The sequence below is a fragment of the Mus caroli genome, chromosome 13 (assembly GCF_900094665.2).
Source record: "Mus caroli chromosome 13, CAROLI_EIJ_v1.1, whole genome shotgun sequence".
Lineage (NCBI taxonomy): Eukaryota > Metazoa > Chordata > Mammalia > Rodentia > Muridae > Mus > Mus caroli.
Window position 1 is genome coordinate 105747592 of NC_034582.1, and position 24585 is coordinate 105772176.

The window sequence follows — 24585 nt, forward strand, 5'->3', positions numbered from 1 at the left end:
GGTGTGCCCCATCCCTTACCTGACCAGCATGAGAGAGCTGGCTTTGATGGTGTGAGTACCTTCCCTGGGCAGCAGAGTAGAGTTATCTCTGGTGGCAGATGTGTGGGTGAGCCAACCCCCTCACCTCCCAGGACATGAGCACCGGAGAGCTATCTCCACCCCTTGCCAGCTACAGCACTCAAGAAATCTGCTCCGCTCCTCGCAGGGCCACCACATTGGCTCTGCCCCTCACCTGGGCAGCACAGTAAAGCTGACCCTGGTGTCATGGGTGCAGGAGATCTGGTGGGCTCACCAAATCAGATTCTACCCAGGCACAGATACAGGGCACTATGTTGGCCCACCCCAACATCTACCCCACCTATGACTGCTGAAGCTTATGAAGGGGCCAGCCCTATAGACTCAAAGCTACAGGGTCTCTATGACCTAGGACAACAACAGAATATCTGAGAGAAGTCCAGGGTGAAGACTCAGGATTGATGGTGTAGCAGAAGCCAGAGGCCTCCAACCAGACCAGTGACTCACTGCAAAGAACATTTGCAAGCAGAGATATGTGGGCAAAGGGTGTGCTGGGCGTCACCACCACGGCCATGGTGAGATTTTTTTAATGTTTTCTTTGGTTGGGGCGGTTGGTTTCCAGGGCAGATATGAAGGGTTGGGAAGACAAACGGGATTGAGATACTACATAATGTGAAATTTACAAAGAATCAATAAAAAGTTTAAAGAAAAAACCCCAGCATGGTGTGGGCGTAGTCAAGAGTGGTAAAAAGACTAGAGAGCATAGAAGTCAAGTCATTATATATAGCCACCAATCTTTGACAGGGGCACTAAGATATTAGAGGAAGCGCAGTCTCTTCAGATCGAGATGTGGGATAATTGGATATCTGGTTCTTCCTCTCTTAGCATTTTGAAAAATCAACTCAAAACAGACTAAAGACATTTATACATTTATTGGTTGGTTGGTTGATTGATTGATTGAGACACAGTCTCATTGTGTAGCTCTGCCGGCCTGGGAACCTGCACTATAGATCAGCTTGTCCTTGAATTCACAGATATCTGCCTGCCTCTGCCTCTCTAGTGCTGGGGGTAAAGGCGTGTGCACCATACCCGACTAGAGTAAAGACTTTAACTATAAAGCCTTGAACCTCTGAAGTCCCTAGAATTAAGTAGGGAAATGCTTTAAGATACCGGAGCAGGTGGGGAGTTTCTCACTGGGCTCCCAAAGCACAGAGAGGAATGCCTGCGACATGAGCAGACGGACTAAAGCGCAGCACACTTTTAGGTTCGGTTGAGAAAGAAGGTCAACTGAGTAGTACAATTTCAAATCTTACACCTGATAAGGAATTACTACTGATTTTGTGAGGAATTCAACTCAGTAGAAAAATATAAATAATGTTTAAAGGCTAGCAGACCTAGGTAGACATTTCTGAAGAGAAGACATGCAAACGGATAATATCATATAATCTCACTGGTGAAATCTAAAAACAAAAAATTGTTTCATAAAAAGTTGAGAGGAGATGTTCTCAGAGGCTTGGGGTCCTGACTAAGGGAACAAAGAAGGGGTGTGTACTGGGACCCCGTTGTACAGAGACCTAAGTAATATATCTGCTGTTCCTTTGCACAGCAAAGTAACTAAGTGATAATGTATTGTGTCTTTTCAAAAATAAATAAATAAATAAATAAACAAAAGCAATGGAAACTCCACCGGTACCTGTATCTTACAGGATATCCAAAGCAGCCGGAGTTAGAGCTGTCACTGGCAACAGCAGTGCAGTCCCTACAATGCAATTGTATATTTGTTTCACTTCCTATCCAATTCTTTTTTCCCTTCTTTAAATAGAAAGTTTTATTCCACACACTGATGGATAAAATTAGTACATTGCTAAAACTAGTCCAAGTGTTTTCTCAGAAAATTGTACCCCCTACCCTTTGTTAAATCAAACATACTGTCCCGTCTTTCTGCTGTGGGTTACTGTCTTGCTGCAGTCCTGATTTTGGTAGATGGACAGTGTGTCCACCTACCTGTTTTATGGAATTTAATTTAGGCCATCGGGGGGGGGGGGGGGGCAAGGGGTGGGTGGGGGATGGGTAGGGTTGACTTTTGCTGGACTCAGTCTGTTTCCTGAGAGAAATCAGAATATTTGACCATGAGCTCAATAATTTTTAGTATTTTATACATTATAACTTTGTATATTTCACCACAATTTTTCAGGCTTAATTGTTCTTTTCCTCCAGTGAGTTATTATAGTGAATTTGTTTTTATAGTCTACACTGAGTGTTGCTATCCAAATACCATTTTGTACTGGAAATACTGTCTTTGAGGTTTTTGTTTTTCCTTGTTCCTGTCATAGTACCAGGCATTGAACCCACGGCATCACGTGTTCTGGGCAAGCTCAGCACAGTCCGTTGTTCTTTTTCAGGTCAACTTTTGGAACCGTGTGGTTACATCTACCCTGAATTTCCAGTTGTCCAGCGCGGCTCGAGCTTCACTGCCATTTGTGTGCTGAAGGAGGCGTGTCTGCAGCATTACTACGTGAATGCCAGCTACATCGTGTGGAAGACCAACCATGCTGCTGTTCCCAGGGAGCAGGTCACTGTCATCAACAGAACCACGTCCAGTGTCACGTTCACAGACGTGGTCCTCCCGAGCGTGCAGCTCACCTGCAACATCCTGTCCTTTGGGCAGATCGAGCAGAATGTGTACGGAGTCACCATGCTTTCAGGCTGTAAGATTTGGGTCTTCTCTTCAATTTTGTCAGACTCTTGAACTACATTTTTAATGGTTTCTGTTAGCCTTCCCAAGGACAGTCACTGGTTCAGTAGCTTTTGGATGTGCTTATTTATAAAACAAACATAGCAAACAAAAAACAAAAAAAAAAAATTTAGAAGCAACATGTATATTTTTACCATTATACACAAATCCAGAAGAGCAACATGGGTGTCATTTCTTTGTTAAAAACATACATTTATCAGAGTCTTGAGAAATGGTTTGACCTGAGACTCTCTGTGCCCCCAAGAGTATTACTGATCCGCAGTTTGGGTCTGTTGATAGCAGCTTTCTGTGTCTCCTCATTATTGAGAAAAGAACTAAGTTCCATAGGTTCCTGAATGGAGGAAGGAGAAATACTAAAAAGATTTGAAGGGAGCAAGGAGGCATGCGTGGGAGGGCTTGGCAGGAGGAAGGGGATGGAGAAATGAGGTAATTATAGTATTTAAAAAATTATTCTTAAAAAAGAATAACTACACAAAGAGTGGAGCCAGTGATCCCGACCTGGGGGCCAGCATTTGCTTTTCCTTCAATCCTCCAGGAAGCGATAGGACAAACATTCCCACCGGTGTGGTGGTGAGTGCCAGTCAGCCCAGCATCTGGGATGTGGAACAGAAGATCAGACAGAAGTGTGAGGCCAGCTTAGGCTGCACAGAAGGACCCGTTTTGAAATACAAAAGTAAAATAAAGTAACATTTTTGCTCCTACAACTACCTTTTAATACTAGTTATTATTAATTTTAGAAGACTTAAAAGAGACATTACTGATAATTTTTCTGGTTATATATAAAAATGTATTTTTATATAGAAAACTAAAATGAAAGCAATTAAAGACAGTTACATTAATATAAATATATATATATATATATATATATATATATATAGAGAGAGAGAGAGAGAGAGAGAGAGAGAGAAAAGGAGAGGGAGAGAGAGAGAAAGAAACACCTAAAATGTATTTAAGAGTTGGAAGAAAAATTAACACGTTTCTCATTTTGCCCATATATTATCTTGGGTTCATTTATCTAATTGAGGTGGGTCTTAGGCATTATATAAATTAGATAATACTTGTCTATATAAGACTTTTAAATTTTAACTTAATTGTTTCCTTATAGTTCCTCCAGATAAACCTACAAATTTGACTTGCATTGTGAATGAGGGGAAGAATATGCTGTGTCAGTGGGACCGAGGAAGGGAGACTCACCTCGAAACAAACTACACTTTGAAGTCAGAGTGGTGAGTGTTACTGCAGCTGTGCTGGGCGATGAGACTGAGTTACTGCAGCTGTGCTGGGCGATGAGACTGAGTTACTGCAGCTGTGCTGGGCGATGAGACTGAGTTACTGCAGCTGTGCTGGGCGATGAGACGCTGTGGCTGGGACTTTGATTCTGTCAGTAGCAGTACTGGGTGACTGTTTTGGGACTTCACGTGCTCTGACAGTGGAGTTATGTGCTCTTCACGGGCGGGCGCTCCCAGCAGTGTCGGCAGTGAGCAGTGTGCACACTCTACCCCAAGCTGCCTTCAAGAGAAGCCAGCCACATTCTGTCCCTAGATACTGTAATACCTAGCTCTACATGACAACTTTCAAACACAACCACATGCTGTTTCTTAGTCAGTGTTCTCGAGGTACCATGGCCATGGCATCTCATATAAAGAAAAACATTTATTCAGGGCTGCTTTACACTCAGAGGTTTAGCCCACTCTTGGCACAGCAGGAAGCATGGCAGCCTGCAGGATCACATGGTGCTGGAGGAACTGAGAGTTCTTCATCTGGATCAGCAGCAGGCAGCAGGAAGAGAGAAAGACACTGGGCAAGGCTTGAGCATCTGAAACCTCAGACCTTCCTCCAGCGACAAACTTCCTCCAACAAGGCCACACCTACCCCAACAAGGACACATCTCCTAGTAGTGCCACTCCCCATGGGCCAAGCATTCAGATAGATGAGCCTGTGGGGGCCATGCCTGTTTAAACCACCACACTGTTGATGTACCTCAACAATCTGAAGTACTCAACGCTTACCTAGTATGAATTCCCTCATTTCTCTCATAAAATGCTTTCTTACACAAATGTTTTAGAATTGAAATTTTTAAAACATTTTAAAACTGTCCCTACCTTTTAAATTGAGAATTCTTCTCTCTCTTAAATGACAGATTCTACTTGCTGCTGTTTTCTTTCCGTGCAATTCAGTGACTTCTTGGATATTGTATAATATTCTCCCATTCCTTTATTTCCTAAAAATTGTTAGGTTTATATATTTGGGTTGGATTATGTTTTTCAAAAATTGAACTCCCGGCGATGGCACGTTCCTCCACTAACATTGTTATCCTTTCTTTTTTTTTTTTTTTTTTTTTTTTTTTGTCCCTAGGGTTAAGTGGCAGGTTGGGGAGGTGGTTGTCATAGGGTGCTCAGTGCACAAGCATGGGCTTTTACCTCAGACCTCTAAAACCCACACATCAGATGACATGGCGCCATTCTGTGATCCCAGCTCTGAGGAGAGAGAGAAACACGGAGACAGGTGGCAGCTCACTGGCTGGCCAGCCTAGGTCACTGAGCTTCAGAGTCCGAGTGACCCTGTCTTTGGGCTGGGATCAAGGAAGACAGCAGACATGAACTGCTGGCCCGCTCACGCACACACTGCACCTTGGTCTCTAGTATTGCCAGCCTCATCCATTCTTACACATTTATTTCTTGATGCACACACAAGCTGGGAGAGTAGTGGAGCCTGTGCATGCCTGCCGCCCAGACTCTAGAGTTCATTGTGAGGTTTGCTTTGCCACATCCATGTGCAGTCTCCAGAGTGAGCTGTAGGGTTAGGAATACTTACAATTTGACACCAGTGTTTACGAGGTTAGCATGAATATTTAAATGTACTGAACTTTGTTTGTAGTGAGAGCACAGATCTAAGGTGTCGGCAGCGCAGGAGTTTTGACAAGGGCATAACCCTGTAGAACTCATGTGTTCCCTGAAGTCTTCTCAGTCCATCCTGGTCCCACCCCTGTGAGACAGCTGCTGAGGTTGGACCAGGTCACGTCCCAGCTGCTTCATTCTGACGTCTGAGCACCTGTCAGTGTTTCTTATTTATGGATCTCCTTTGTTTTGCTTATGTATTTTATTTTACAGTCCGTAGGATTAAAAGAAGTACATCCCAGACACTTTGCAGGTACTCTGCCTCGCAGGCATATCCTGAGTCTCAGGGTTACTTGACTGTCCTTACACACAAAATTATAAGGTGCATATTGAGTTTACATTGATATTTTCAACTTTGAAAGGGGACTACAGTGCATTTTTAAAAATATATAATCCATCAAGCAGCTACATCCTCTTTTCTGTACCAAAATTCTACTTCCCAACAATATTAAAACGTATTTGCTACTGTCTTTTACAATAAACAAGAATGTAGTTTTAAACACAGTTCCAATATTATTGCTGGTGATAACATTTCTAAAAGCAGTTTTAAAATTGCTTTTCTCCACAAATATGTATGGTTGAATCATTGCTTTAAAACATTTGAAACGAGGGCTACAGAGATGATGTGGTTACGAGCCTGCCGCTCTCCCGGGGGATGAGTTTGCTTTATCTTTTTGTTTTTTTTAAAGGCTTATTTTATGTGACTGTTTTAAACTGAGGCATAACTTTGTGAATAGTGTAAGCTCTCTGTAGCTGACAAAACCAGCAAGTGGTTCTCCGGTTTGGCTGTAAAGGTTGAGGAAGTTTGGGGCCTTGATAGAACTCCTTCGCTGCCTCATCTCTCACCTAGCATGTACTGAATAGAGAAAAGACAATGCTGGTTTGGTAGGGATTCTGTTTCAAGAAGGAGAAAAACTACAATGAATCCTGTTAATCTGTTGTTTCAGTCTAAAAGTATCCAATTGACAATTCCAGAAACAAACAATTCCTGAGCCACTGCACTCTCTTCTGCATAGCTTAATGAGATTTCCGATCCTTCTCAGTCCCACTTTCCGTCCCATGGATAACTGCCTGTTCCCGCTTTCGGTCCCAGGTGACATGCCTGCCTGCCAGTTACCCAGAGCTCACCTTGTTTATTTGGTGGTGATGGCACAGTGCTTGTGTTTAAATAGAAAAGCCAGTTTTCCTTAACAGTAGTCCCAGAGCACAGCATTTATATAGTGGTTTATGCAAAGAGAAAATATATAGTGGTTTATGCAAAGAGAAAATATATAGTGTTTTATGCAAAGAAAGAGAAACTATATAGTAGTTTTCTTTAAGTGAAAGACAGTTCTTGAGCAAGGAGAGAAAATTTTAATCTATAGTAAGGACAAATTTACTGTTTGTGATATTAGGAAGAAGAAGAAGAAAACAGGGCTTTTCACCACTGTTACTACCACAGTAAAAGATATTACTCAGTTAAGATAGAAATCATTACATCTGTGGCTGGATGACATGAATAGAAATCACGCTCCATATGAGAGCAAGACAGTGGGCAGGAAGTACTGGGTCTGCAAGTGATTTCCCAAGGGAAGCATCACCAAGCCTCCAAGCAAGGGAGGGCTGTGCACATTCAGAAGAACCTCCTGCAGAGGTTTCTGTAGGTGAAGAGGAAGAAAGTGCTGGTACGTTTGCAGGTGTCCGGTAGAATATGCAGCCTCTAAAGTGTGGAGGTTTAACCAAAGCACAAATCCGATTTGCTCTGGTACTTTGTGGCCACAGTTCAAGCCATATGATGAAGCCTGGTATAGTGTACAAAGTGAAGCCCGACGTGCACATCCTCCAGTGTTGTGGAGTGGAGCTATAATGTGCAGGGGCTAGTCTTCCTGCCTGGGGAGGTTCTAGCCCTGCTTGATCCGACAAGTGGTACAGTCCTTGGAAGAATGAATTAAGAAGACTTAAAGTCTAACAGCAGATGGCGGCACATCCAACTGTTACCAAGGTGTCAAGTAGTGAATTGCCTCTTCATATGGCCTTGTCCCCCTAGCAGAGGCCACTTGGTATTGATTGTGTCAGTCAGCTCCTGATGGAGACCCTAGTTTGTACACATGCAGTGCTGTAGATGACCAGTGTTTCTAGGACAGTAACACTCATGGAGTTGCAGTGGGTGAATGCAAACTGGAAACGGCAGAAATTTATAGAGGGAGGCCATGTTGGGGTTTGGTCTTTAGCTATGTTTTGTAATACTAAATATTGGCCCCAGGGCCTGGTTGCTCCCAAGAACGAGAGAATCTGCACATACAAGGTGACCTTGCTCCTTAATTTTAAGCTATTGGTTAGATAAAGATGACGATAGCCAGTAGCTGGGAAGAAGAGATAGAGGCAGGGTTTGGTGCTCCTGGGCGTAGAGCCTAAGGAGAACCACAAGGAGCAGGAGAGGAAAGGGAGAGAAGAGAAGATGCCCTGGGGTAAGAATCTTCGAATTATGGCATTGAGAGCGGCCGATGGGAGCTAAGAGCAGCCCAAATGGAACGTAGCAAGTCATATTGTGGGGAGATTGTCAGGGAAGTAGACATACTAGCATAGAGGGTAGCTGTCTGCCCAACTTCAGTGTTCATTAAGGCTCATTATAAATGTCAATGTTGTATGTCTTTTTTTGTCTGGGAACTGAGTGATCAAAGGCAGACTAGAAGTCCCTAACTGAGATTAACTATTTCTACAGCAGGGTTGAGAATGCTTTCCAGAGGTTTACAGGGGAGACAGGAAATCCTTTGCGCTGCAGGTAAGTTGGTAGAGAATGATTTACTGACAGGTAGCGTGAGGCCCTTGAGGAATGCTAATGGTCCTCCTCATTGAGTCACCTACAGAAGATGAAGAGGAAACGGAGGGAGAACCAGCAGTGAACTAAGTTTGAGGCTGCAGAGTGAATACACAGACACTGAAGGACAAAAGTATGGCGTGTAGATAGACCTTGCAGAAGTACACGATCGAAGGCAAGCCTAGTCCTTGGAGTAACACACATAAAGGCATGCTTCTGCTCACCACAGATTACAGCTTTCTGAGCAATCTCCTGGTGAGCTAAAGACAAGCAAATTGCTATTACAGTAGTGTTCTAGAAGCTTGCCACAAGACACCTTAAACAATAAGATCACCGATCATGGACATCATTCATCTGCCACCCCGTGGCTGAAAAGATGGTTCTTATCTTAATCTGTGTTCTATTGCTGGGAGGAGACACCATGACCAAGGCAATTCTCAGAACATTTAAGTGGGGCTGGCTTACAGTTTTATGGGTGAGCCTACTATCATCATGGCAGGGAGCATGGTGAGAGGCAGGCAGGCTTGTTGCTAAAAAAAGTAGCTGAGAGTTCGACCTCTGGATCCACTGGCAGTAGGAAGAGACGAAGGGCCTGGCTTGGGCTTTTGAAAGCTCAAAGTCTACGCTCAGGGACATGCTCAGGGACACGTTGCTCTAACAACACCACACCTACTCCAATGAGGCCACAGACCAAATTCTCCTCAGGCAGCACCACTTGCTGCTGACTAGAGATTCAGTATGTGAGCCTGTGGGGCGTTCTCACTCAAACCACCCGTCTTAGGGTTTCTGTTGCTGTGAGCAGACAACATTTCATTGGGGCTGGCTTACAGTTTCAGAAGTTTAGTCCATTATCATGGTGGGAAGCATGGCAGCGTCTAGGCAGGCCTGGTGCTAGAATAGCTGAGAGTTCTACATCTTGTTCTGAAGGCAAACAGGAGAAAGGAGAAAGTTATTTAAGCCCATCCCCACAGTGACACACCTACTCCAACAATGCCACGCCCACTCTAACAAGGCTACACCTCCTAGTATTGCCACTCCCTGGGCCAAGCATATTCAAACCACCGCAGCTGTCTTTCTGGACCATTGTCAGGTCGTGTCCATCAGTGTCTCACAGGACTGATATCATTCACCTCAATTCAAATCGTCTTACACTATCAAAAGAAAAGTGAGTATTTAGGGAGAGATTGCATCCACTTCCCTGTTAGAGTTGTTCATGCTTAATTCGGATATTAAATACCATCATAGTGAAGTGTGGGTAGGAAAAACCATAGGATTCCGAAGGTTTGGTGTTACCAGAGTTTCAGGCATCTGCAGGGGATCCTGAAACCTGCCTTTTGTTTGTTTTATTTTGTTTTAGGTTTTTGGTTTTTGGTTTTTCGAGACAGGGTTTCTCTGTGTACCCATGGCTGTCCTGGAACTCTGTAGACCAGGCTGACCTCAAACTCAGAAATCTGCCTGCCTCTTCCTCCCAAGTGCTGGGATTAAAGGTGTGCGCCACCACTATCTGGCCTGAAACATGCCTTTATGGGTGAGTTAAGGCTGCTATTCTAAGACCACAAGGAAATAGATCATTTTTAGGGGAAGAATAATTAAGGACATAGCATAAAATTCTAAAATGAAGTTTTCTTAGATAAAAAATGTGGAAATAATATCATAGGTGTAGATCGAATACAATTTTTCAGATGTGTCATCTGTCTTTGGTTAGCAACACTTCATTGCAAAGGACAGTGCACCAATCTGGGTCATATCCAACCTTTCCCAGTCACTCTTTCACCTTTATATTTTCAATCTATTTTTAATGGCTGGTTCTTCCACTTTTATACTTAGGGCAACGGAGAAGTTTCCTGATTGTCAGTCAAAGCATGGCACTTCATGTATGGTCAGCTACATGCCCACCTATTATGTCAACATTGAAGTCTGGGTGGAAGCAGAGAATGCCCTTGGGAAGGTCTCCTCAGAGTCTATCAATTTTGACCCCGTGGATAAAGGTACTTAGAAGCCGGGATTTGAGACTTTATCAAACTTCTCTCTGACTTGTAAACTATTTTTCAGATTTCGATTAATGTAGAAATGTTTATTAGTACAGTGATTTTTTTATAAAGTCTTTTATAATGTTATTAAATGTAATGTGGAAACAGAAAACTAGCTGTAGTTGAGCTGTGCCCATGGCTGTGTTTAGTTTGCTTTTGGAATATTTTATCACTGCTGTTTGTCTCACGCAGCCCAGGCTGGCTTTAAATTAGCCGTGTGTCTAAGGCTAACTTTGAACCTGATCCACTTGCCTTCCCCACTTAGAATGTTACTCTTTCATTATACAATTTGCAGGACCGCATGCCACTGCGGTCACAGTGACTTCCTTGTTTTATTTTTATTTTCTTTTTAAAAAGTAATTTGCTATAACATTTCAGCATTTTTTAATATCAGCATCTGAAAATTAACAAATATGCTGAGCAGACTAGGAAACACGTCATTGAATCTTTCTCTGCTAGGGCAGAGCATCATTCTAGAGAGCTTGCCTTTGGTAAGAGCAGTCTTGTTAAACAGATGACCATGTGTTTGACTTGTGTATGGAACTATAAAAGTAAGGCGTAACTAACTTTAGGACTTGTTTTATTCTTCAGTGAAACCCACCCCACCATATAACTTATCAGTGACCAACTCGGAAGAATTATCCAGTATATTAAAGCTATCATGGGTCAGTTCAGGGCTGGGCGGTCTTTTAGATCTAAAGTCTGACATCCAATATAGGACCAAAGATGCCTCAACTTGGATCCAGGTAAATTGCACGTTGCTGTTATGCTAATAGTGTTGCTGCTTTCATTTGTGTGCTTGCTTGCTTTGTTTGTTTTGAGCACTAATATGAAGACTCGCCTGTTTTCTCAGTGTCTTAATGTGAAACATTTCATCTGACAGACAGACAAGCAGATAGAAGAACAGTGGCCTTTAGGAAATGAGGCAGGGTGATGGGAACAGGATTCAGGAACGGCGTGCAGGTGGAGAAACACGTAGTTCAGACAGCTTGGCCGCAGATTAGAAATGGGATTTTGTTGTCTTTTTTGGGGGGCTGGAGTAACAGATTTTTCTGGCCCCCAGCTCTTGATAGAGGACTTGCCAACTCTTAAAGTCCAGAATGGTTTAGTGGGGATTGCAAGCCGGGAAGGGGAGGTGGCAGGTCCTTGCTCTCACTGGAGGAGTGCTTGTAGCTGTCTTGGCGGCACCACATTGACTGCCTGTGAGATTTTGTGCTGCAATTCCATTTATAACTAATAGCCCACTTTTGTGTTTGTTGATTGATTGGTCCATTCATTTGTTTTACTACCATGGCTGCAGTTATGACCTTAGAGAGAGATTAATTAGCGCAGAACCTTCGTGCTCCTTTGTGATGCTCCTCTATTTACCGGCTCATAATACAATCACAAAAAGGAAAACAAAATTGGCTTCATGACTCAGACTGTAGAGAGAGGATGTGTATTTAAAGTTCTTCTAAGTATATTTTAATATCATAGAATCTTAACTTAATAAAAATGCCCCAAATTTAACATCTGTTTTGTATCCAGTATTGAAAGGTCAGAGTGGCAGAAAGGAGTAGTTATGTTGTGTGTGTCTTTGGTTTCCTCCCCACTCCCAGTTGAAGGCCAAGGCCATCGACTAGGCTAGCTTCTGCCTCGCCTCCTCCTCTCAACACTTACCTCATCCTGTGTGTACACATCACAGTATGTATATAGAAGTCACACAGCTTACGGAAGGCTGTGTGGGTTCCAGGCGTCCAGCTCAGGTGTACTCTCTGAGCCATGTTGCCAGTCCCTAGCTTCTATTTTCTTGTTCCCTCATTTATATACACCCCTTCCTTCTGCACACTGTGTCATGGTTTGCTGGCCTGGCTGATTCCACTGTAGACTTCCATTCTGTCTTGCACCCCATGAGCTGCTGGACAGAAGGAGCTTGGTGGGAAAGAAGAGGAATAGAATTGAGAACAACCCATTTATTTTCTTCTGTGCAGTAAGGTCGTGACCTCCCAGAATTGGTTTTTTTTTTTTTTTTTTCCCTTTGCACATAGAGTTAGTGGGTACAGTACAGTTCCTAGTGCACTAAGCATTTGGGATTCCAACATTTATTCTTGCCTGTTTCTTTTCACTAAGCCTCTGAAGTGTTTTGTTGTTGTTTGTGTGCTTGTTACATATCTGTGTTTAGCTGTTGGGTGGGTCTGGTTCTTTAAGACAGGCTCTCAACTTCAGATAGTGTTGCCTGGCTTAGAATGTGCCGCTTGCTCTATCTTCAGTAGTTGAGTCCTCTTGTCTGATACTACAAGTCATCGCTTTCTCGTTGAGACTCCTGAGTATTGCAGGTCTCATAGAAGAAGGAAAGACTAGGTGGGTGGAGCCTATAGATTATCATATTGTTACCGCCATGTCTTTTTCTCCAGTGGTTGAATTTATTGATCTTGCATTAAATTGATTTCTAAAACTTAATTGATTTCTGTACTCACTTTAGGAACCTTCTCTATCGGAGGTGTTAATGACATCACTCAATGCTTTATTCTTAGGTCCCTCTTGAAGATACAATGTCTCCTCGGACTTCCTTCACTGTGCAGGACCTCAAGCCTTTTACAGAATATGTGTTTAGGATCCGCTCCATTAAGGACAGTGGGAAAGGCTACTGGAGTGACTGGAGTGAGGAGGCTAGTGGGACCACATACGAAGACAGTAAGTAAAAGTGGTGAGGTGGGGGGAGGGGGAGGGAAGTGAAAGGCCGGCAGGCCGGGGAGGCGGAAGGAAGGCCGGCTGCGGATTATGTTGCCCTCACTGCTGTACATGTGATCATTTGGGCCAAGCTGTACTGTTGTATTATTTCACAAAACAACCTTGATATATATTATTGATAATATAAGTGTATTTGGTACCTAAATAGGTTATATTATAGTACAATGGAAAAGTATTTTTAAACGTCATTTAAAAAAACATTCGCTTAGCTTTGTTCAAGGAAGGTGGTCCCAAGATGCCCCTTACTAGAGAATTGTATCCTAACTCATTAAAATCCCACTGTCAGAGCTGGCTGTGGTGGTGCACGCCTTTAATCCCAGCATTGAGAAGGCAGAGGCAGGACGATCTCTGTGAGTTTGAGTTCCAGCCTAGCCATGGCTACAGAGTGAGAGCCTGTCACTCTGTAACATAGACAGTGTTATGTCTATGGGACAGAATTTTTTTTTTTTGTACTAGCATTTGATAAGCCCTTGGGAAGGCTGACCTGGGATTCGGGTTGGTTCGCTGTAAGTGCTTTTTTTCATCATTGATGAAATTATAATTACACATACAGTGTGGATTATAAAAGCTCAGAACAGTGTGGGGTCTAAAGAGGGTCTCTGGAGAGGGACTCGGTGAGCCAGAGATCTTGCTCTTCCGAGGCCTGGAGTTCAATTCCAGGTCAGAGGATCTGACAGTCTCTTCTGACCTCCACGGGTACTACATATGTACAGTGCATAGACATATGCAGGTAAGACACTCACATATACAAATGAATATATATGGAAAAGTTAGACTCCTCCCAAAGCTGCTAGCATTTCTGATCTCATCTTTTGCTGTGGACTCCTCTCTTTGGACCTTTTCCTACCATAGTCTCATAGCAGCAGCCTTAACTTCCAGACCCCGTGCTTTCAACCATCTTGCTAGAGGTTTAGGTCACTGAACTAAAAATGTCAAAGGCAGCAATGTCCCTCCTCTGTAAGGCTTTTCGAGCTCCCATGAGCACTGTAGAAAGCAGTCTTACTATGGCCAATTTGAGAATGCTCAGTCCGATAACTAGGCTTCTTTGGTTTAAGGAGGGATATTTTGTTTTTGTGGGGGAGGGGAAGGATGAGGACTTTGTACTTTGTTAACCCAGGCTGGCCTTGGACTCTCAGCAGTCCTTCTGTTTCCACATACCAAGTGTTAGGATTGTTGATGGGGAATTCTTAAAGTGGGTTTTCAGAGGTTTATGGGTCCATTTGTACAAGTTCATGAAACACCTCAGAATGGAGGCAAAATGTGGTTAAGTGTGCATTCAGCACTCTCTAGAGCCACCTTAAAAGCCATTAGATGAAGCATTTCTTTAGCCTACAGTATGAAGCTTCTAGATGCTGCTCATGTTAAGAGGTGACTCTGGTTCACATTCTGTGTACTTCTATATTCTTTATGCCATCTGAGTGCAGTCCCATGGTAGTACAGTGTGTGAGATCTCAGTGTCTGGTACCAGCAGCTTTTCAAACAGCTTCCTGCCAGCCTGCCTGTCTGCCTACTCTCTCCCTGCGTTTGTAACGTTCTCACAAGCGACACAAAGCTGTGTGGGTTTCATTCAAATACTGTTTGTTTTAGTAAGTACAATATTTGTAGGTATTCTTAACAAAGATCTGGAAAGTCAGAACTTATAGAAATTTTGTTTTGTTGTTTGAAATGGGCTCTCCAGTAGCCCACATTCAAACGCACTAAGTAGCCATGGCTGGTCATAATCTTCTACCTCCACATCTCCAGTGCTAAGGTAATGAGGCCCCATGCTTACCATCCTCCTAGAAGAATGCTTTGATGCAGTTACAGAGCTCATGTCTTAGCTTCAGCTCTGCTGGCCTTGTTTGTAGTTACTTACAATCTCAAAATAGTAAATGAAAAATTTCAGAAATAAACAACCTAACAATCTATAACTTTTAAGTTACTTCATTATATTTTTATTATCCATTATTTAATATCATCCATTGTTGTTAGTTTATTACTGTACCTAATTTACAAGTTAAACTCTAGCATGGGTAATGTTTGCAGGAAAAGCAATGCATATGAAATGTTCATTACTCTTCAGAGTTCCTGGTGTCCACGTGGCCTCTTAGAACACATGCCATGCAGATTGTAGGGGCTGCTACATCAGTGCGTGTGACTGGATCCTTGTGCTCAGTCAGAACTGTCTTTTTATAGTATGACCATACGGCTAGAGACCAGACATACACCAACATTTCATCTTTTTCCAATTTCATCTTTAGCAAAAAGTAATACAAATAACTTGGTTTTGTTTTTTTTTTATCACTGTTGGAAGAAAAACTTTATTTTTAAGACTTTGTTCTTCCTTGTCCACTGTACTACATGAACACACACACACAGAGTGGTGCTTTTTTTGTCTATTTGTAGGAGTATTATACATCTCTAAAAAATTTAATTATAATCTATAATCAAGCACCATGGCACAGGCCTGTAGTCCCAACTGCAGAAAGCCAAGGCAGGAGAATCATTTGAGCCTAGAAGTTCCAATCTACTGTGGGTAATATAGCAAAACACTATGTTTTTATTTATTTATTTATTTATTTATTTATTTATTTATTTATTTATTTATTTATGAATGAGTGTGTGTGTGTGTGTGTGTGTGTGTGTGTGTGTGTGTGTATGTGAGATGGTGATGTAAATTCTCAGCTGTCACCCTGACTAATGACAGTCATTGTACACAGTACATTGTACTGTTGTGGGCCTGTTCTTGTAAAGAGGAATGCTGTGTGACTGAAGGGCCACAGATCCTTAAGAACAGAAAGAATTACTTCAGGATTTTACAGCACTGTTAAGATAAAAAGCACTTTGTTTTATGAAGGTTGTGTTTTCTTTAGGACCATCCAAACCACCAAGTTTCTGGTATAAGATAAATCCATCCCATGGGCAGGAGTATAGATCTGCACGGCTCATATGGAAGGTAAAAGAAAGATATCTCATACAAATGTACTTAAATGGTATTTTAAGTCTAACTTTTTAACACTAAAGTTTTATTCATCATTATTTCCTCCAGACATTTAATAATGTTAGTGTATAAAAACACAAAGCCTTATATAGCTACTGAAAAAGCCAACCAAGTTTATGAACTCAGCCAATCCGTCATTTTGGATTTAGCACAGTTCATAGAAGGGTAACCTCTATAAAAACAAGACCGTGTTCTAAATGTCTCTGAACTCGCTAGGGAGCTGCCTAGGAAACTGAGAGGCTTAGAGAGAGTAGAATGTGGGCTGGGGAGGCCACACCTGTACCTCACACTGTAAAGATAGAGAGAAGAAGATGCCGAGACACAAATGATGGAGACCAACACCTCAGCTTGCAGAGCATTGCAGTGACAGAGGCTAGACCACACTACAGAGCATTGCAGAGACAGAGGCTAGACCACACTGCAGAGCATTGCAGAGACAGAGGCTAGACCACACTGTAGAGCATTGCAGAGACAGAGCATTGCAGAGACAGAGGCTAGACCACACTACAGAGCATTGCAGAGACAGAGCAGAGGCTAGACCACACTGCAGGCCTGGTTCAGTTGAGGCTTTTTTTCTTATTTTATTTATTTGTTTGTTTTTATTCTTTCTTAGTGAGTAGTACTAAATTCAGAATGAGCTCAGATTGAAGAGGCAGCTCGGCTGTTAGGAGCCCCAGCTGCTCTTCCAGAGTATCCAGGTTTGGTTCTTAGCACCCACATGGCAGCCTGCAGCTGTCTGTGGGGATCTAGCACATTCTTCTGACCTCCAGGCAGGCACACAATACAGGAACAGACATGCAGCTAAAACATTAATATAAAAGAGTTTGCCTTTTCCTTCCAATTAAATATTTACAGGTTTGACATACTGGCAGGATCTGTGGACATGAGAAGTTGATTATTCAAGATTCATGAAATAATTTTTGGTAAACATTTATTATAGGCATTGCCTCTTTCTGAAGCCAATGGGAAAATCCTGGATTATGAAGTGATTCTTACTCAGTCAAAGTCAATTTCACAAACGTACATAGTCACCGGCACAGAGCTGACAGTGAATCTCACCAATAACCGCTATGTAGCATCTCTAGCAGCAAGAAATAAGGTGGGCAAATCAGCTGCAGCTGTCCTCACCATCCCCAGCCCCCACGTCACAGGTGCGTACTGGTAAGGTGGAGCGCTGGCATGGATGCCAGGGTTAAGGGTGGACAGTGTCCTGGGGTGGTAGATAAGCTGCTGTCTGCTGGCAGGGACGTCATGACTGCAGTCCTCAGGAGACGCCTCGGCCCTGTGCAGTTCGTTTGAACTTTGCAGCTATCTTACTAATTCCTTTAAGTACTTCCTGATAATTTGTTTTTTAAATACTATTTCAAGGTTCTAGGAATTTTCTTTGCATGTGACATAATTTTATTATTTATCTAATTTATCTAGCTGTTAAGGACAAAGACACAGTTATGAACTTAAATACATAAAACCTTTGGATGTGGCTGTAAAATATTGAGACATCAGATTTGTCAGTGTTGACTGATTTTTATCCACATTATTTTTTTTAAAGCTTCTCATCCTGTAGTGAATCTTAAAGCATTTCCAAAAGATAACCTGCTCTGGGTGGAATGGACGCCTCCACCTAAACCCGTGAGCAAGTACATCCTAGAGTGGTGTGTGTTGTCAGAGAACGCACCCTGTGTCGAAGACTGGCAGCAGGAAGACGCTACGGTGAATCGGACCCACTTGAGAGGTACACCTACTAAGCGCTTAAGTAGCCAGTGTTTGTCTGCCCCCAGGAGACAGTGTCCTCCCCAGGCTGTTTGTCTCTGTCTTCTGTTGTCTGGGTTATTGTGAGTCACTGAGAAGACCCGCAGCCTCACTGTGACTAGATGTGTGACTTAAGTAACACTTTAACTCTTAAGTCTCTGAACCACGGGGTCTCTGTATGGAGAGAAGGGCCAGGACTTTTCTAAAAAACTAAAATACAAACAAAAACCCCTGGATTAACTTTATTAACAGAAGGACCCTTACAGAACTGTACAGAGAATCTAGTTCAGCCTTTACTACCAGTTAGTTGCTTGTTACTTGTGCTCAACTCAGTTAACTCTCTCGTTACCCAGATGTAAATTAGTTCCCGAGTTTAACCTCACAGGGCTGTTGAGTGCTGGCAGCCCAGCCAGAACCCAGGTTCGTCCTAACACAGAGTGGTGATAATAGCTGCTAATGGTGCTACACTGCGTGGCTGTAAAGTCATTTAATAGCATTTAAGAAAACAAAGCACTGCTCCATGTATGCTCTTTAATTCATAGAGAAGGGGAATCACTAGGGTTTGGCTGTGGGTAGAGAGCTCTTGCCAAGCTGCTGTTCAATCTTGATAAGCTTAGATGTCTCCTTTATTGACCTTACCAGATAAAAATCCTGGGCCCGGGGGCAGGCAGCCTACGAGGTTAAAATCTCAGAGACAAAGGTCTGAAGGCTCAGTACCCCGAAAGAGTCATTGTTAGAGCAGAATTTAGAATGGCTTACTTTTTTATCATAGATATCAAGAAAAGGTAAAATTGCTCTTTTTAGGAAGACAAAGGTGCATTTAATGTTATGAATGTAGTGAAGGAAATAGATTCCTTGAGAAGGTATATACAGAGAAAGAATGACCTTGTTGGTACATAGGATACATATCTTATAAAAGACCACTTTATTTCCTAAACCATGCTTCAGTTGTCTGATAAACGTCTTTGATAATTTGGAAGGATTAGAAATAAAGAAAGTACTGTATTTAAGATTTTTTTCTTTTAGAATTGAGTGGGAAGCAGCCCAACTCATTTTTTTTTCCAGCTGCTCTCACCAACACAGCTGTGCATCAGTGCTCCGCCCTTGATCTCACTGTTGGACCTTGGCGGGCCCCAAATTAGCTAAAATACTGGCCTAGGGTCTTCACTGCTGTGAGAGACACCATGACCGAGGCAACTCTTAGAGAGGAAACATTTAGTTGGGGCTGGCTTCCAGGTTCAGAGGTTCAGTCCATTGTCATTGTGGAGAAATGCAGGTAGGCATGGTGCTGGAGGAGCTGAGTGTTCAACATCTCGGTCTGCAGGCAGCAGAAAGAGACTTGAGTCCCACACTCAGCATGGCTCGAACATATGAGACCTCAAAGCCTGCTCCCACAGTGACACACTGCCTCCAACAAGGCCATGCCTTCTAATAGTGCCACTCTCTATGGGTCTGTGGGGGCCATTTTCTTTCAAACCACTACAAATAGCAAAGCTGTCCAAGAATACTCTGAAGTGTTTTATTAATCCTGAGCTTAAAGGCATTCACTATTTTTATGAGCAATATAAACACTTTTTATATACTTTCTGGTTCACTGTACTGACACTAAAAGTAGCCTTGTGTTTTTTTGTCACCTGGGTAGCCTTGAACTCAGGGTGTAGCCCAGACTAGCTTCCAGGTCACTGTGTTCCTCCCACTTCAGCTGTCTGAATGGTAGGATTACACAGCCAACATTTTACTATAGTAAGTTTATGTTTGGTATATAAAAGATTCCTTTATATATAAAACTGCAGTGTTTAGAAGAAAGTAAAACCAAATGGTCATATAATAATAAGGTAAAAATCTCACCTGAGGGAACTGCTTTCTCTGCTATTCTTGTTGTAGGAAGCCTCCTGGAGAGCAAGTGCTATCTAATCACAGTAACCCCCGTATTCACCACGGGGCCCGGAAGCTCTGAGGCCTTGAAGGCGTACCTCAAACAAGCAGGTAGGTCCATCCTTGCTTGCATGGAAAAATGCTTTTAACGTTTCCTAAAACATTTGATCACTTTTAAATAAGAATCCTCTATGTGCAGTGGTGGCGGATGCCTTTAATCCCAGGGCTGGGTTGCAGTTACAGGTGGATCTAAGTGAGTTCCAGGCCAGCCTGGTCTACAGAGTGCATTCCAGAAGAGCCAGGGTTACACAGAGAAACCCTTGTCTTGAAAACAAAACCAACAAAAAAGCATCCTCATTATGTTCAATAATTCTGCCATGAGGACCCTTTACTGACTAGTGTTGATTCCTAAACACACACTTTTCAGTTCACAAATGCACTTACTCTCTTACAGCTCCTACTAGAGGACCGACTGTTCGGACAAAGAAAGTGGGGAAGAATGAGGCTGTCCTAGAGTGGGACCAGCTTCCTGTAGATGAGCAGAACGGGTTCATTAGAAACTACTCCATATCGTACAGAACCAGCCTTGGAAAGGAAACGGGTAATAAAGCTGTAGCAACTACCAAGAATGCCTTACTAAAGCTTTTCCTTAAGTGTTTAAATCCTTGCCTCTCACGTAATGTGTTTGATAGTACAGAGCATCCTTAGCAGATATCTGCAAAGGTCTCATGTGCTTATGGCGGTATTTTTTTAAAATATTGTATTGTAGGTGTCTTAGTTTTACTTAGGTTTTACTGCTGTGAACAGACACCATGACCAAGACAACTCTTAAAAGGACAATGTTTAATTGGGGCTGGCTTACAGGTTCAGAGGTTCAGTCCATTGTCATCAAGGTGGGAGCAGGGCAGCATCCAGGCAGGCATGGTGCAGGAGGAGCTGAGAGTTCTACATCTTCATCTGAATGCCCCTAAGAGAATACTGGCTTCCAGGCAGCTAGGATGAGGGTCTTAAAGCCCATGCCCACAATAATACACCTACTCCAACAAGATCACACCTCCTAATAGTGCCACTCCTTGGGCCAAGCATATACAAACCATCACTAGTAGTTTTATCCTAAATATTTTTTTTGGTTATAAATGCTTGCTGGAAAAGTATTTTTAATACTTCACAATGCCAAATATAGGACAGATAAGTCAAATACTTTGGGTAAAAGAACTGCTGTTTCTCCTTCCAGTTGTGCATGTGGATTCTTCTCACACGGAGTACACGCTGTCCTCTTTGAGTAGTGATACGTTGTACATGGTCCGAATGGCCGCGTACACAGATGAAGGTGGGAAAGACGGGCCGGAATTCACGTTTACAACACCAAAGTTCGGTAAGAAATCAGGAAGCTTTATGTTGGAAGTTTAATTTGATTAGAGATGGATTTACTGAGCTAACCTGCTCTTTTCAAGTACCCTGGGGATGGAGGCAGCTCAGAGGCAGAGCACTTACCAGCATCAAAGCCATGGGTTGAGCCTCAGCTTGGCTAGGGGTGGGTAGCTGGCTAATGGGGTGTGTACTGTAGGGTGTGGACGGACACTTGCTTATCCCGTACAGGTTGCTGATGTATGTGAGCTCCTCGCCTTTTGGCTCCTGCTTACCTTGGTGGCTGATTCACCTGCACATCAGATCCCAGAGCCTATGACCTCCCTTCATGGGTTCCTGGTTTTTCAGAGTGGATTGTGTAGGTCTCCATCTTTGACAGGTTGCTTGAGAAACTAGTCTGGCTCATTCACTTTGCTGCTGAAATCAGTTCCTGGCCCTACCACTCCTGAGGACGCTTCCCAGTGTACAGATGTACATGATGACTGTGCACTGAGAAAGACAGGCCAAGGTGGAGGGAGCCATGACCTAGCCAGTGCTGAAGCTGAGCTTCACCTTCTTGCTACTCTTCAGCATAAGGTGTGCTGGCCCGCTGGGGCTGGGCCTTACAGCCCTGCCTGCGTTCTCCTGCTCGCAGTGTTGTACTTTTACATGTCTGGATTCTGCAGAGCTCCATTACTGGCCCGCTCTCCTTATGTGCCTTATGTCCCGCTATTTAGACTTCTTACCCGGCTTTAGCTTTCCCCTCTTTACTGCTACAGCCCTCCAGCTAGTCTCAGAAACCAGATAGTTACTTGTAACTGCAACAAGTGTCTTTGTATTTTTCCCTTGCAAAATGGAAGCGGGCGGGGGTTGCTTCTACCTCCTTCCCCTTTGGAATAAGCTTGCCTTTGGCCTCAGGCTTCCCACTCCCTCTGCCCAGTCTTTCTAAGGGCACAGTCATCATTTACATCATTTACATCATTTACACAAGACGGTCATCTTGGTGGCAGCTCTGTAGCCTCTGACAACTTACTGTACACGCTTTTTTGAATCATTATAGATTTTTTTTATTTAATTGAAACTATTTGTAATTCCCCAAATGCACCAGGGTTTTGTTCTATAGTAATGTCCATGTTCATTGTTGAATGTAAAGATAATATAAGAATGCAATTTCAGGGCTAGAGAGATGGCTCAGTGGTTAAGGGCACTGACTGCTCTCCCAGAGGTCCTGAGTTCCATTCCCAGCAACCACATGGTGGCTCACAACCATCTGTAATGAGATCTGATGCCCTCTTCTGGTGTGTCTGAAGAGAGCAACACGATACTCATACATTAAATGAATAAATAAATCTTTTTTTGTTGTTTGTTTGTTTTGTTTTTCGAGACAGGGTTTCTCTGTGTAGCCCTGGCTGTCCTGGAACTCACTCTGTAGACCAGACTGGCCTCGAACTCAGAAATCTGCCTGCCTCTGCCTCCCAAGTGCTGGGATCAAAGGAGTGCGCCACCATGCCCGGCAAATCTTTTTTTTTTTTTTTTTTTTTTTTTTTAAAGAATGTGATTACATAAAATCCTTATCTTTCCTACAAGGGAAAATCAATGTACTTTCTGGAACGAGAGCCCACGTGATGACATGCTAATAGATCTGGAGCAAACACTGAAAAAAGATAGTAAAACTTTAGAAGTGTTTTCCTAGTTATAAAAGTCCTATTTACTGTAAAGAGGAATGTAAATTTGTTCAAATTCCATACTCAAATATAATCTAGCAATATCTCTTTGTCTGTTTGCATGTTTAAAATGGGTCAGTAACACTAAAACTACTTTACAGTTTGACTTGTTACTGTTGTTGTTGTTGTTACCGATGTGCGGTTTCCATTCTAGCTTCCTCACGTGGCATGGGAGTCTTGCCCCAAGACTTAGCTCAGTTGAAGAAATACCACGAAAAGGAAATACACTAATTTAATCAGTAAACAGTGCAAGTCTACAGCCATCGGCAGAGGCCGCCTCGCCTTTAAAGGCGGCTTTGGACAAGAGAAAGCTGCGGTTACTGTGGCACGTAGGACAGAAGTCATCTCAGAGAGCACGCGTTGTTTTTTTGTTTTCTCTCCCTGCCAGTGTTTCTTATGTTTATTATACACCGAGGCTTGCAGTGTAAGGACAAATGTCTGGGATTGACCCAAGGACAGAGAAGAAGAAAAGCTACCTCAGAACCCGAGAGCCACCAGGGTGGGCAAAGGGAACGTATACTTTGTCAGTAGTCTGCAGCACAGGCACTTGGAAACAGACAGGAAAGCCTGACTGGGCTGCACAGTGAGTCTGAGCCTGCTGGGTGCATTGCAGGACACTGTCTACAGAAACAAGGAAATCAGGTGCTATCCAGTGAGGACTCCAATGCTTTTCCCTCTCTTTCCATGTACTAACAGTTATTTCTTATTATACCCTTTGCTTGTTTTAGCTCAAGGAGAAATAGAAGCCATAGTCGTGCCTGTGTGCTTAGCCTTCCTCCTGACAACCCTGCTGGGAGTCTTGTTCTGCTTTAACAAACGAGACCTGTAAGTTGCACCTTCCATGGTGGTATTCAACTGTTGTTACAGACGAGCTCTGGTTGTGCACAGTGCTTGCCCACGACCCCACACTCACCCCCACTTCTACCAAAGCACCCTTGTTTGGTTTTAGTCTGTCCTATCTCAACCTCTGCCTGATCACAGGTGTAGCTTTGTCTGATCTGGAACTTTACACTCATGGAATTAGGTGGCTTGCAGACCTGTCACACTTAGCAATGTTGGAGCTCATTCCTGCTGTTGCTTATGTTAATTTTTCCCCTTTGTGCTGCTGAAGCATGGTCTGCAGTGTGGGTGTATAAAAGAGTTTACAGGTTCCTAATTCTTGCCTGTTGTTTTATAAAACAGCTGTGAATATCCACGTTCCACATGCTATGGGTACATGGCTCTCAGATAATCATGTTAATTTTATCAGAAGCCACTGGAAACAGGCCCGTAGCTCCATGTCAGCATTCATATGACATGTGCAGGGCTCTAGGTTCCATTTCCAGACCCACAAGCAGAAAGATACAGTCCCAGGCTCCTCAGTGTCGCCGCCATCTTGCAAGTGTCCCTCCATCGTTAGCATTTGGCAGCGAGGCGTCATTCTGAGCCAAGTCTAGGATCCTGTTTTCATTTCCATCCTGACAACCAGTGCCTGTCTTCTGAGTTGCCCAGCTTGTTATGATTATCTATTCAGGCCCTTTGTCCAGCTTTAAATTGGAGTGGTTTTTCTTGTTTCTTGTTTCTTTTTTTTTTTTTTTTGTGGTTTAATTTGGTTTTGGTTTTTTTCTTTTTCTTTTTCTTTGCTATTATTGAGTTGTAAATGTTCTTTTTGTTTGAAAACAAACATTTTTGTCAAATACATGTTTT

The 24585-nt window shown here is 43.0% G+C and overlaps 1 protein-coding gene across 3 annotated transcripts in view; it reads left to right on the forward strand.

The window, feature by feature from the left end:
• Positions 1–24585, forward strand: part of Il6st (interleukin 6 signal transducer) — a 44909-nt gene that overhangs the window by 13167 nt on the left and 7157 nt on the right. For all 3 annotated transcript variants that reach the window (XM_021180029.2, XM_029468220.1, XM_029468221.1), the window contains 12 exons: positions 2418–2723; positions 3876–3996; positions 10292–10452; positions 11086–11240; positions 13008–13167; positions 16077–16159; positions 17145–17355; positions 17754–17936; positions 19838–19939; positions 20283–20429; positions 21063–21203; positions 23628–23724. In XM_021180029.2, the coding sequence (XP_021035688.1) occupies positions 2418–2723; positions 3876–3996; positions 10292–10452; positions 11086–11240; positions 13008–13167; positions 16077–16159; positions 17145–17355; positions 17754–17936; positions 19838–19939; positions 20283–20429; positions 21063–21203; positions 23628–23724 (1867 nt within the window). The remainder of the gene's footprint in view (positions 1–2417; positions 2724–3875; positions 3997–10291; positions 10453–11085; positions 11241–13007; positions 13168–16076; positions 16160–17144; positions 17356–17753; positions 17937–19837; positions 19940–20282; positions 20430–21062; positions 21204–23627; positions 23725–24585) is intronic.